The sequence below is a fragment of the Panicum virgatum genome, chromosome 7K (assembly GCF_016808335.1).
Source record: "Panicum virgatum strain AP13 chromosome 7K, P.virgatum_v5, whole genome shotgun sequence".
Lineage (NCBI taxonomy): Eukaryota > Viridiplantae > Streptophyta > Magnoliopsida > Poales > Poaceae > Panicum > Panicum virgatum.
In genome coordinates this window covers 2,642,405-2,654,814 of record NC_053142.1, presented here as the reverse complement: position 1 = coordinate 2,654,814, position 12,410 = coordinate 2,642,405, and the positions used below count along the sequence as shown (strand labels likewise).

General features: G+C 52.0%; 1 protein-coding gene and 1 long non-coding RNA gene across 2 annotated transcripts; one reads left to right on the top strand and one right to left on the bottom strand.

Moving 5' to 3' along the window:
• The first annotated feature begins 2,163 nt into the window (after positions 1 to 2,163).
• LOC120642844 lies at positions 2,164 to 3,839 on the top strand. Its single transcript, XR_005662751.1, has 2 exons — positions 2,164 to 2,652; positions 3,443 to 3,839. It is a non-coding gene; the product is annotated as an uncharacterized LOC120642844 (long non-coding RNA).
• A 7,508-nt stretch (positions 3,840 to 11,347) lies between these two features.
• On the bottom strand, positions 11,348 to 12,013 carry LOC120643070. Its single transcript, XM_039919603.1, has one exon. The coding sequence runs from the start codon at positions 12,011 to 12,013 to the stop codon at positions 11,348 to 11,350; it is 666 nt and encodes a 221-aa protein (XP_039775537.1).
• Between the last annotated feature and the right edge of the window lie 397 nt (positions 12,014 to 12,410).

The following is a 12,410-nucleotide window of genomic DNA, read 5'->3' as shown; positions in this document are numbered from 1 at the left end:
TTGTGTAGCGGCTATTTTAGGTGATGGTTCTAAATTTGCACACGAGATTGTGAGCACCTTAGGTTCTGTCACGTCATCCTCGCTCTTTTTGTAAATGATCCTGCAAAAGGTTAAGCATAGTAGGAGGAATAACAAGAGAATTATCTAATTGATGCACCTAATCATTTGAATTAATAATAAGAGATGGATTAACAAAATTTTCTCTCATAACAATTTTCATGTCATTCCAAGTTTGTGGTTTATCTAATGGACCTAAAGACTCCCACCAAGATAAAGCAAAATATCTCAAAACACTGGATGCATATTTTACCTTCCTCCTTGGAGACATAAAGCGAGTAGTAAATATGTTATCTATGGAAATCTCCCACTCCATGTACTCATCTGCACCTATACCTTCATAGGTCGGTGGATATGAACAACTTGTCATTGTTAGAAGACAGCAAAAGACAACACAAAAGTATTATCTCTATCAACTAGCAACTACTGGGTGGTGGTGAAAGTGGAATGCAATATCTCAAGCGGCTTACCACCGTCTTGAAGTGTTCTTACCAAAGCCAATAGGCGGCACGATCAGTTGTCAAGCTTGGGTGTAACAGTTGCAAGGTGAAACTGTGCTGACAGAAGTATATATGTGAAACTTTGAGCAAGCACAATATGGTAGCAAGGAATAGCAATTATTTCAATTCAGAATTGCGAGATTGAAAAGTAGTCCCAAGCTAGTCTATGTCGCCGGCCTAAACTCGTCTCGGACCTAGTTCAAGCAAGCAACAATATAGCACTGCACAAGGGCACAAAAGGATGCAAGCACTTCTGAATTTCTTTCTTTCTTTTCTTTGTTCTCTTTTTTTTTCTTTTGGTGCGGTTTTTTCTTCTTCTTTTTTTTGCACCTTTGCCTTTTTCTTTTCCCTTTTGTCTATGAGTAAACAATGAAAACCAAATACAAGCGATTCAGACTATCCTTCTCTCCAAGAAATGTAACAACTAAATCTGGTGGTAGAAAAAAATTCTTTTCTCTCTCACTTTATAACTTATGCTGTGTGCAAATCGAAAGCAAGAGTTGACACTAGACCACGAACAAAATCTAGACACGGCGAACACAACGACACAACGAGGGACTAAAATTCAGAAAAGCAATCTAAAAAGAAAAGTTGTGGGGCACAAAAGGGCTATAGGACAGTGGAAACAATTTTTAGGGCTCTTTGTGGACTATAGGTGATGAACACGAATGAATCTAAAGGGGAAAACATGATAATACCTCACGGGCAACCTGGAATCTTAATACCACTTGATGAGGAGTAGGCCCGATCTTCCGAGAGGTAGGGATAAATTCGATTGGTGGAGGACTCGACGTTGATGATCCAGCTTCAAATCAGCAAGATTCGAACCCTGCAACCGTTACACCACTGCTCTGTTGGTTATCAACCAAGCACAACTTGATTGATCTCGCCAAGAAGGCTTTTCCTGCAAGCGAATCGAAGAACACAAGCAAGAAGATGTAAACACGCAATCTGATATTGCAAATATGGATGAAGGGAATCACAAGAGGGGTTCAAGAACTCAATTCCAAAGGACTAATTGACACAGTGGAGGGGATAAAGAACGAGGGCCTTGGATCACAGTAAAAGGACTTGTCACCAGAGTTACAATGAATCAATCAAAGTTTCGATGCCGAAAACTTGAACTAAACAAAGCCCTCTCATTCTAGGCGGCATTTACTGAGTTTATACCCTAAGGGATGTCCTAGGTTGCTGGTTGTGGCCAAGAGGGCGTCCACCACTTGGGCCACTTGGCCCGACACGCGACATTGGACAATAGCCCAAAAGACGGTGGTGCAACGCCCTGGCAGATTCTAGACGTTACATTATTTCGACAATTTCTATTGACTCCTAATGAATTTGGGCCTGAAACTAGTGCCATTGGAAGCTCCTTGAAATTATCTTTCCATCGATATAAAAACGTCCGAAACGAACTCCGTATGCGACTTGGTGTGGGCTGCTCTTGGTTTTTGGTGTGGGCTGCTCTTGGATTTCGAGGTGGACTCGAACTTGAGTTGTTTTGAACCTCCACCTTGGGAACTCGAACCCAATAAGCTTTGGGTCTTTTACTCGACTTTGTCTGGACGCCATTCACCATATTCGGTTATATGCATAATCATCAGAGGCCCCTACTCCCCGTTTTTTTCGTTCGCTTCCCCTCCTCCCTTCCGTCGTTCTGCTCGACAGCGCGAGAGGGAGTGCTGCTTCTTCTCCCTCACCGGCAACGGTCCTCCGCTCGCCCTCCCCCTTCGCTCGCCCTCCACTTCCCCTCCGTTCCTTTCGCAGCTCCCATCCAGCGCCTAGTCCTTCCTCGTCGAAACCCTAGCTCTTGCACCGAATGCCGCTGACCCAACCTCGCTGCGCCGGCGACCCGACCTCGCCGTGCTGGCCGCCAATGAGGAAGAGGGCCGCCTGTCCCGCACCACTTGGATCCATCAGGATTCAGGCCTCCGGCGCCACCGGCATCGACGACCCAGCTTCGACCTCACAGCGCCACCTCGTCGATGCCGGCGATTGCCCCTCCACCGCGTACGTCCTTGCAAGCATGACGCCAGATAGGCAAGCCACCATCGATAGCACTACAGAAGGACCAACGCCAATAGCCAAATCCTACAAGGTAATATTTTTTTGACATATTTTTTCATTTGTTGCCTTCTTGCTCTTCACTTGAGAGTCAATTGATGTTTTGTGACAGAGCATAGTAGTTCGTAGGTTCCGTCCGAGTGTATTAGTAGCCCTGACCATGTACCCCTTCTCTTCTGAACTGTGGGTTTCAGAATCATATTGTCAACATCACAGAACATTCAGAGTTCGTAGGGTCTACATGCTCCTGATACTGCAGCCGGTCATTGATTCTGATGCTAATGTGTCATGCATGTTGCTCTCTTAGAATACTTTATGCTGACTACCAGGTTGTTGCTAGTAATTCAAAAATGCGCTAATGTCAATGGATTTTCAATTAATGTATTGTGTATCCAAGATCAATCTTGCCTTGTGATGTTGTATTGCCTTAACATTTGCCTGCTCTGTCTTTGACTGATTCAGTTGCCATTACTCAAATTACATGTGTATAAAGTACCATCATAGGCTTAAAGTCTAATATTGGTTTGTGGTTCAATTTCTTGACTGTCTGATTCAGAATAATATATAGGACAATATGATTTGTTGCATGACAACTGCAGGAATGTCATGATGATTTGATTTTGTTTTTAGCTTGGAAAAGTGGCTGTAATTCACTGTTTTGAAAAGTATCATCCAGATTTAAAACATTCTTTCCCATTCAAGTATTCAACAGCTTCACAATGCTGAATTTTTCTTTCCCATTCAAGTATGATAGATATTTTCAACAGCTACTGCTATGAACTCCTTTGCTGATTTTTGTGATATGTTTCATATGTGGCTTGCAGCTAGCAAGGGCCACCCCTCCTGCGCCACTTGGACCCGCGAGGTCCCGGGCCTCCTGTGCTACTTCACTTCATCCTGCTTGCCCTTCTTCTTCTTGTCTTCTTCGAGTGGATGCTCTTGGAGGGATTTCCGTAGATTTATGCACTCAAGAATTGTGTGCCTTGCTTTTGGATGCAAAGGGCAAGGTTTTGCGAGGAGCTTCTGGAAGTTGTCCTGCTGGCTTCCCTTTTTACTGCACTGGCCTCGATCAACCGTTGCAACGGTGTCACCTAGCCTGCGCCTCTTGTCCCCATTGCACTGGTTCTTGTCGGTGCGCGAATCGTCGTTGCGCCTTTCATTGTTATCATTATATTGACGCAAAAATCAACACACTGGAATCTAAGGGCAAGTGTTCACCAAGCTTCGAAAAGTCAACTAAGTGTGCCAGTCAATTTGACCTGCGATTGACAAGGGATAAACAAAAGTTAAATCTGAGAGTTTATCGGCTGGAATTCTGAATATCTCTCGAACAGGTGTATTGGCATGCTCTGCCGATAGGGAAAAGAACAAAAGAATATTTAATACGGGTGCGGGATAAACAAGTGTGTCGGATGATCAGGCGATGCGGAAAAAGACAAAACCGGCTCACGATAGCTGATTGCACGTGCTAAACACTATAAAAGCTACGAACGTATAGCTTGAATAATGTTGATCGATATTACCTAAAACAGTTCTAAACCGGTTTTCACAATATTACAAGAATATCACAAGATTTGTAGCCGGTTTCACGTATTCTAGGTAGATGGATCTGATAACTGCCAAAAACACAGGAAAAAACCTATAAATCTAGCCGATATCGATAAATTGTGAATAAATCTAGACGAGAAAACAGCGATGCACCAGAGATCAAAGCCTAGACAAATTCGATAATTTTTGTTTTGATCTGAACGAAGCTACAGTGATGCGCCCGAAAACTAAAGCTCAGATATATTCGGTAAAATGAAAACTTACCAGCAAATCAAGTCGCTCGAATGTGAGACGTCCTTGATTAGCTTGAAAGAACTCGCGGAAAAAGAAAATAGCAAAGTCGCCGACAGAAAAAGTAAAGTGCAAAGAAATTGTAAAGTGTTGTTGTATTGGATATGTATCAACTTTTTCCAGTCCTGTACAACTGATATATATATAGCCTAACGCTAATAAGTCCTAGCCGATTAAGGCAAACACCTTACTTGACTAAAAAGTAAAGGCTTCCTAAAATAAACTATTTCTAATTTACAATCGAATCATCATAATTCTCATAAAATCTGGACTTTCTCCTTTTCTGACTCGTCGGCAACTCTTCCATCGGCCGATTACCAAATTGCGCAGACTAGCATCTTTTTGGAATATTCTCTTGGCCCATCGGCTGCAACTCCACCGGTTGATCCTGACACTGTGCATGTTTTGGTTTTTTTCAAATCGGCAACTTTTCATTCACAACATCACCTTCCTTGACACGTGTCAAAAAATGGTGTCAACACATCATGATGAGGGAAGCGGTCACATTCTTGTTCTTCTTGGTCGGCCCACTCCAACATCATGTCGCGGAGGGCCATGACCGAGCGGGGTCGGTTTCTTCCGAAGTCGCGATATAGTTGTTGAGTGGCGAGGCCGTTGTGGAAGCAGTCGATGATGTCGTTGGCGGCGATGTTGGCGATGGTGGAGCGTGTGTCGAAGAACCGCTTGATGTACGACCTCAGGGTCTCGCCACGCTCTTGTTTGCACATGTGCAGGTCGTGGCGAGTGGCGGGTTGGTGGATGGAGCCTTGGAAGTTGTCGAAGAAGAGCTGCTTCAAGTCCTCCCATGAGTGGATCGAGTCGTGTTTTGAGCTTTCGAGCCACGTGAGGGGTGCAGATTCCAAGGCCATCGGGAAGTAGACTACTTTCATAGAATTTGTTCCTCCTGCAACTTCAACAGCAGTCGAGTAAATATGAAGCCATTGACGAGGGTCTTGCTTACCGTCATATTTTTTCAAGTTCTGCATGTTGGCAGGGTTGAAGCCGATTAGGTACTCGGCGTAGTTGATACTTTGGCTGAAGGCAGGGAAGCGATCTTTTTCATCCACCGGACGACCGTGGCATCGAGCATTGATGATTTCCCGTGCATCACGGAAGTTACCGCGATCTTGGTCTCGGTTCCTCGATGGGCCTACGTGGTAACTCTCATCTTGATATCTTGGACGTTGGTGGTGGGGTGGACGTGGTGCTTGGTTATCTTCTTGATCTCCTTATTGCCTTACAGGGGTGCGGCTGTTGCGCAAGCCGGAAGGAGTCGGATTGTGCCTGTCGATCTGGTGCAGGGCCTCTGTCGGATTGCTTATCCGGCAAGTCCACCAGGGGTATGTCTGGCGGTAGATTTGTAGGTGAAGAGGGGATTCCGGAGCCAAGAACTAGATGGTTGCGAGTTGACGCTAGGGTTTAGACAGGTTCGGGCCGCTCGGAAACGTAATACCCTACGTCCTGTGTGGTTTGTATTGAGCTTGATGATGAGATGATTGATGCTAGATGCGTTCTATGGGTCCCCTCACGGCGCCTTTATAGGCCAGGTGCCATGGGTTACAAGTAAGGAAAGACATCTACTCGGGTTGTTACATGGAATTAGGTCGGTTTAGATCCCTAGATATCCGGAATACATATCCGCGCCTTGATTCTGATCCTCAGAGGAACCTTCCGACGTCCAGCCAAGTGCCTGTCCGCCGGGTAGTCGTGCAGAGCGATCCTGGCCGAGTAGGTACCCAGTCGGGAGATAACTACTCGGCTGGGAGGTACCGGATGTACCTCCGTCAAGCCCCCGAGTGCTGAAGATCTTGATCTTGAATCTTGATGTTTGACTTGTGCGAAGTTCTTCGGGACTCATAATGATGTCTGACTCCCTTCTGCCTTCAACGGAATGCGCCCCTGTGCGCACCCGTTGGGTGTAGCCCCGAGCCTCAGAAGGTTTCGAAGAAGCTTTTTGAGGGTCCATAGAGAAGTCTTACTCGCTTGAATTCCTAGGTAGCCTGAACACCGAGTATGTCATGCTATCTTGTCATTCCCTGATCATTTGTTTGACCGAATCCACCCAACTCTGAAGTCGTGGCACCCAGCCCCTAAGCAGGGTCGCTGGCGGAGTCGCGGAGACACGCCGAGTGGTAGCGGCGCCTAGCCCCCGAGCAGGGTCGCTGGCGGAGTCGCGGAGACACGCCTAGTGGTAGCGGCGCCCGGGTAGTTTGTATTTTTACCGTTTGGTCTTTACTGCGATGGGCAGAAAGTTACCATTGGGGGCCCGCTCCTTGCTGAGTACGACTCAGGCTGCTTCTGGAAAGTCCATTCAAATTCAGCGCGATCTTCAGGGTTGCCGTTGCAAGCGCAACTGATCCTCTTTAAAAGGGGAAGGGCCCGGCCCACGGAGGGCCACCCGTTCCGTGGCCTCTTCGCTATTGCCTTCTTGTTGTTACCTCTTCGCCTTCTCACCACCAGTCATCCTCCCCACGTTCGTACAGATCCGATCCGCCCGCCGCCACCCGGATTGGCCGCCGAGTCGCCGAAGTCTTCCTCCTCCACGTCTGGAGGCGCCGCTGACGTGCCGCCGCCCTCAGAGGTGTGGGCGCCGAGCAACCTCCGGGAGGAGGATATCCAAGATCTAGTGGAGCACGGGCTCCTCCCCGAGAAGGAAATCTCGGGGTGGAAATGCTGCTTCGGGGAGGAGTTCCCGACGGAGGACCGTACGGAGACGGTCATCTTCCAGTCCTTCTACGAGAAGGGCTTCGCGTTGCCTGCGGGGGCCTTCTTCCGTAGGCTCCTTTTCTTCTACGGCCTTGAGGTAATGCATCTCAAGCCGAACTCCATCGCGCAGATCACAATTTTTATCCATTTGTGCGAGGTGTTCCTGGGAATTGCTCCGCACTTCAATCTGTGGTGGGCTTTGTACCATCTGAGGGGGTACCCGCTTGCCGCTCGCCGAGACGTGGTTGGCGGGGCCGCCTTCTCGCTGCGCCAGGGCCGATCGTACCCGGCCTTGGAGTTGCGCGACAACAACAAGGGATGGCACATGGAGTGGTTTGTGGTGTCGAACCTGGCCCCATGTTTGCCCGCCCGCATTGGCCGAGCACCAGAGCCTCGCGCGTGCTGGGAAGAACAGCCAACCAAGGAGGAGATGGTCCAGGTGGATCTCCTTCTCAAAGAAATCACTGGCCTGTCAGCCCAGGGACTAACGGGCGCCGTGGTGGCCCTGTCCTTCAGTAAGCGGCTGGTGCAGCCGATTCGGGACAGGATGCACCCCGGCTTTGAGTACTGGGGTCGTCAGGACCCGACTCGGGGGCAGAACCGAAAGGTTCCCCGGGAAGAAGCCGCAAACCGGGTCGCCCGCATGATGCAAGGGCCGATCCGCAACCGCGGGTGCCCGAAGACGCACTGCTTGAAGTGGCCAACCAGAGCCGTAAGTCTTCTTGTCTTTTCCGTGTTGTTCTATTTTTTGTTCCAAGTTGTTCTGTTTTTGCCTTGGAGTCGTTTCTACCCTGCTTCTTCATATGCAGGGCACCCGTTGGGTTGTAACCAACTCAGAATGCCTTTGTGAATGCAGAAAAAAGTTCTAGAGTTCTAGTCTCCCGTGCCCCTGCCAGAGGGGGATGCGAAGAAGGACGCCGCCGCCCCGGCCGATCTGAAGAAGCCGGAGGCAGCAGATCTGGAGGTGTCGTCCGACTCGTCCATTGGGGACGGGTCGGATGTTGAAGTTGTAGGTGCCAACGCCCCTCTGGCCGCGCCGAGGTGAGGAAGCGTGCCATCAGGAAGATCTCGGCCTCTAAGGTTAGCTTGAGGAGTGCCCTGCCCAAGGGAGGCTCCGCCGCCACCTCGAGGTCAGGGAGCGAGGAGCTGGGGGCAGAGGACGCCCCCGAATTGCCAGGTGAAGGCGCCGGTGCTGACGCCGGGCGTGGTGAAGGGGAGGCAGTGGCCGGACTGGCGCACCTTGGAGGGATCGGATCTCCTCCGCTCGTGCCCCGACCGCAGCCACCCGCTGCGCTGCTGAGGCTGTCTTTCACCGCTCGCCGGAGTGCAGGGTAAGTGGATTTTGCGCGCACAATCCCTTGTCATTTTGGGTCGCGATTTGTCTTGATGATGCGTGATTTTTGGCTGCACAGGAAGAGGAAGGTGGAGGAGTCCGCTGATGAGGCCCGCCAGGCCAAGGCGGGTAGCTCCGATCCGTTGGTGGGGAGCCCGCCGCGGTCAAGCACTCGCCGGGAGGTGACGCTGGGTGAGGTGGAGGCGGAGGACACCGGGCGATCCGAGGCTCGAAAGGCCACACCGATAGGGGTGGCAGAGGTGCATCCTGCGCCGCTGCTGCCTCTGCCGCGGGAGACTCCGAGCCGGGAGTTGTTCTCCGCTTGTCAGGGCCCTGTTCTGCCCGGGATCCTGGTGGCGGAGGGGCTGGAGGCCAAGGGTGACAAGTCAGCCAGGTTGGCGGAGGAGCTCCGGGCCGCCGCGCGCCGTGCGGCGGAATCGACCGAGGTAAGCTGACATCCCTTGCCTATGTAGTTGTTCGTGTTGTACTGAATTTTGATCTGATTGCCCGGTCTTTGTTAGGCACTGGCCGGCCTGAGCCAGTGGGCCGCCGAGAGGGTGCGGTGGGCGCCGGCCACGGACGGCCGACTCGAGCAGCTCGAGTCCCGGCTGGCCGAGTTGGAGGCGCAAAACCACCTGCTGGAGAAGCAGCGGGCGGAGACAAAGAAGGCCCTCGCGAACGAGAAGTGGGGTAAGAGGCGTACCATGCTTTGTGCCGACTCGTTTGTGTTCAAGCTAATCGATACCCTCTCAGGGCTGGAGAAGGAGGTCCGCTCCCGGAAGCGCGACCTGGCGTCTTGTGAGAAGGCCAACACCGAGCTGCAGAAGGCTCGGGAGGTCGCGGAGGCCAGGGAGGATGCCACAGAGGGCAAGCTCCGCCTGGAGCACCAGGCGCGCGAAGGTATGATTCTGGAATCACCCTGTTTCCTTTCGGATCCAACTCGCGGGGAGTTAATTAGAACTGTTCGGACAGGTGCGGAGGCTCGGCTTGCGGCAGCGGTCGCGCCCTGGAGCAGCTTACCAACAAGGTGAGCGCCATTCTTGTCGCCTTTGAGCTGGAGGGCACGGCCACGGCAGAGGAGCTAGACGCTCGGCTGGAGGCGGCGCGCGGGCGGCTCGGTGTCTTCGCCAGGGGGGGTCGCCGAGGATGTGGCCCAGTTCACCCTGGGACTCAAAAAGTCCCACTTCTCGGAGGCCGACTTTGAGCCGGTGGGTGACGGGATGGCGCCAGAGACCTTGGACCTCGCCTGGGCCTACTACCTCGCCGACGCCCGGCCAATCGCGGAGCGCGTGGCGGCCGACCTGAACCTGTAATTGTAGGAACTGAAGAAAAATGGTCAGCGGGTGGCCAAAAGAAACAATATTTTTTATGTAAATAAATTTGCATGTGTTTGTGTTGGGTTCTGTAAACCGAGTTGCTGCTAAGTTGGTCGAGTAGTTAGGAACAGACGACCCTACGATGTGCCTTTACTCGCCGGGCTGAGAGCTGATCATCAAGCGCGCGGGCGGTAGAAGGTGACGCAGGGTGGTTCCATGACTAACAAGGTTGTGCCTACAACGACTGGTTACGTTGGGGGTGCCTGCGCTGGGCAGACTTGGACGAGACGGAATGGCCGAGCCCAGCCCCCGAGTGGAAGAGACGAGTCGGGCTGACCGACACACAGCCCCTGAGCGTACTGAACGGGTCCGCGGGGGGGGGGGGGGGGGAGGAATAGATACGAATAAATAAAGACTTTGGACTTTATTAATAACTAATGAGTAGGGTACATATCTCTCTCTTTTTTTACGGATAAAAGCGACGAAGGTGTTCGATGTTCCACGGATTGCCCATGTCCGTTCCGTCTTCGTGCTGCAGTCTGTAGGTTCCTGGGAGGACTACGCTGCTCACGATGAAGGGCCCTTCCCATGGGGGAGTTTGCTTGCCTCCGGGGGTCTGGACCCGTCGGAGTACCAGGTCGCCAACGTTGAAGTCGTGCTGCTGGACATTTTTGCCATGATAACGGCGTAACTGCTGCTCGTACCAGGCGTGCTGGAGGGCTGCCGTCAGACGGTGCTCCTCGGCCATGTCGAGGTCTGTTTGCCGAGTTGTTTCGGTCTCGCCTTCGTCGTAGTTCTGGGTGTGCGGAGCACCGAAGGCAATATCTGTTGGGAGGATAGCCTCAGAACCGTAGACCATGAAGAAGGGGGAGTAGCCGGTGGCCCGGCTTCTCTGTGTGCGCAGCCCCCATACTACTCTGGGTAGTTCTTGGATCCACTTGGAGCTATATTTTTCGATCGGGTCGAAGATCCTGGCTTTGAGCCCCTGAAGGATCAAGCCATTACGCGTTCCACCTGGCCATTGCACCTGGGGTGGGCCACAGAGGCGTAGTATACGCCGATGCAGCTTTCCTGGCAGAAGTCCCAGAATTCGGATCTGGTGATGGAGGTGCCCAGGTCTGTGATGATCCGATTGGGAACTCCGAACCTGTGCGTTATCTCCTAGATGAACTCGACTGCCTTGGCTGCTGTCGTGGCGGAGACTGGCTTCACCTCGATCCACTTAGTCAACTTGTCGATGGCGACGAATATGAAGGTGTAGCCGCCTTGCGCTGTTTTCAGGGTCCCACCGAATCGAGTCCCCAGCAGGCAAATGGCCAGGATGGAGGGATCGTTCGCAGAGCCTGAGCCGGAATGTGTTGTTGCTTTGGGAAAAACTGACATCCTGGGCACCATCTAATGATGGCTTGAGCATCGGCCAGGGCCGTCGGCCAACAGAAGCCTGACCTGAAAGCTTTGCCCACCAGGGTGGAAGCTCCTGCGTGGTTTCCGCAAATTCCCGAGTGGATCTCGCTGAGGAGTTGGACTCCATCTGACTAGGAGATGCACTTGGAGAGGGTTCCTGAAGAGGCCGAGTGCCTTAACAACTCGGTTCCGATGACAACATAGCTTGCGGCTCGGCGGGCGAGTCGCTCGTGCTCCTTGTCCTTTGGGTAGGACTTATTGTTGATGATGAAGTCGAGTATCGAGGCTCGCCAATCTGGATCGGCGACCAGTACCTCCTGGCCTAGGGCTGGCTCTAGGTCGGGTTTGGTAGGAGGTTCCTCCTCGATCTTGACAGTGGGGGAGTTGAGAGCCTGCACGAAGATGCCAGCCGGGACGAGTGCCCGCTTGGAGCCCAGCTTGGAGAGTACATCGGCTGCCACGTTGTAGTCTCGGAGGACGTGATGAAATTCCAGGCCGTAGAAGTGGGCCTCGAGCTTGCGGATCTCTTTGCAGTAGGCGTCCATTTTCTCCTGGGTGCAGTCCCAATCCTTGTTGACTTGCTGGATGACGACTTTGGAGTTGCCATACGCAAATAGCCTCTTGATGCCGAGTGAGGCCGCAATCCTGAGACTGTGGATGAGGGCCTCGTACTCGGCCACATTGTTGGTGGCCTTGAAGAGTAGCTGCAAGACGTATTTTAGTTGCTCACCTCTCGGAGAGATGAAGAGGATGCCTGCCCCAGCGCCATCGAGGTTGAGGGTGCCGTCGAAGTACATGACCCAGTGCTCGGGTGGCTCATCAGGTGGTGGATCCTAAATCTCAGTCCACTCGGCGATAAAGTCTGCCAGGGCTTGTGACTTGATGGTGGAACGGGGGAGGAATTCGATGGAGAGGGCTCCTAGCTCCACCGACCACTTGACGACTCGGCCATTGGCATCCCTGTTGTGAAGTATGTCGCCGAGGTGGAAGGAGGAAACCACCTTGACGTTGTGCGCCTGGAAGTAGTGGCGCAGCTTCCTACACGTGATGAGGATCACGTAGAGGAGTTTCTGCACCTGAGGATAGCGCAGCTTGGACTCGCCGAGTACTTCACTGATGAAATAGACGGATCATTGTACTTTATAGACATGGCCCGGCTCATTTCATTCGACGACCAGGGCAGTGCTGACCACG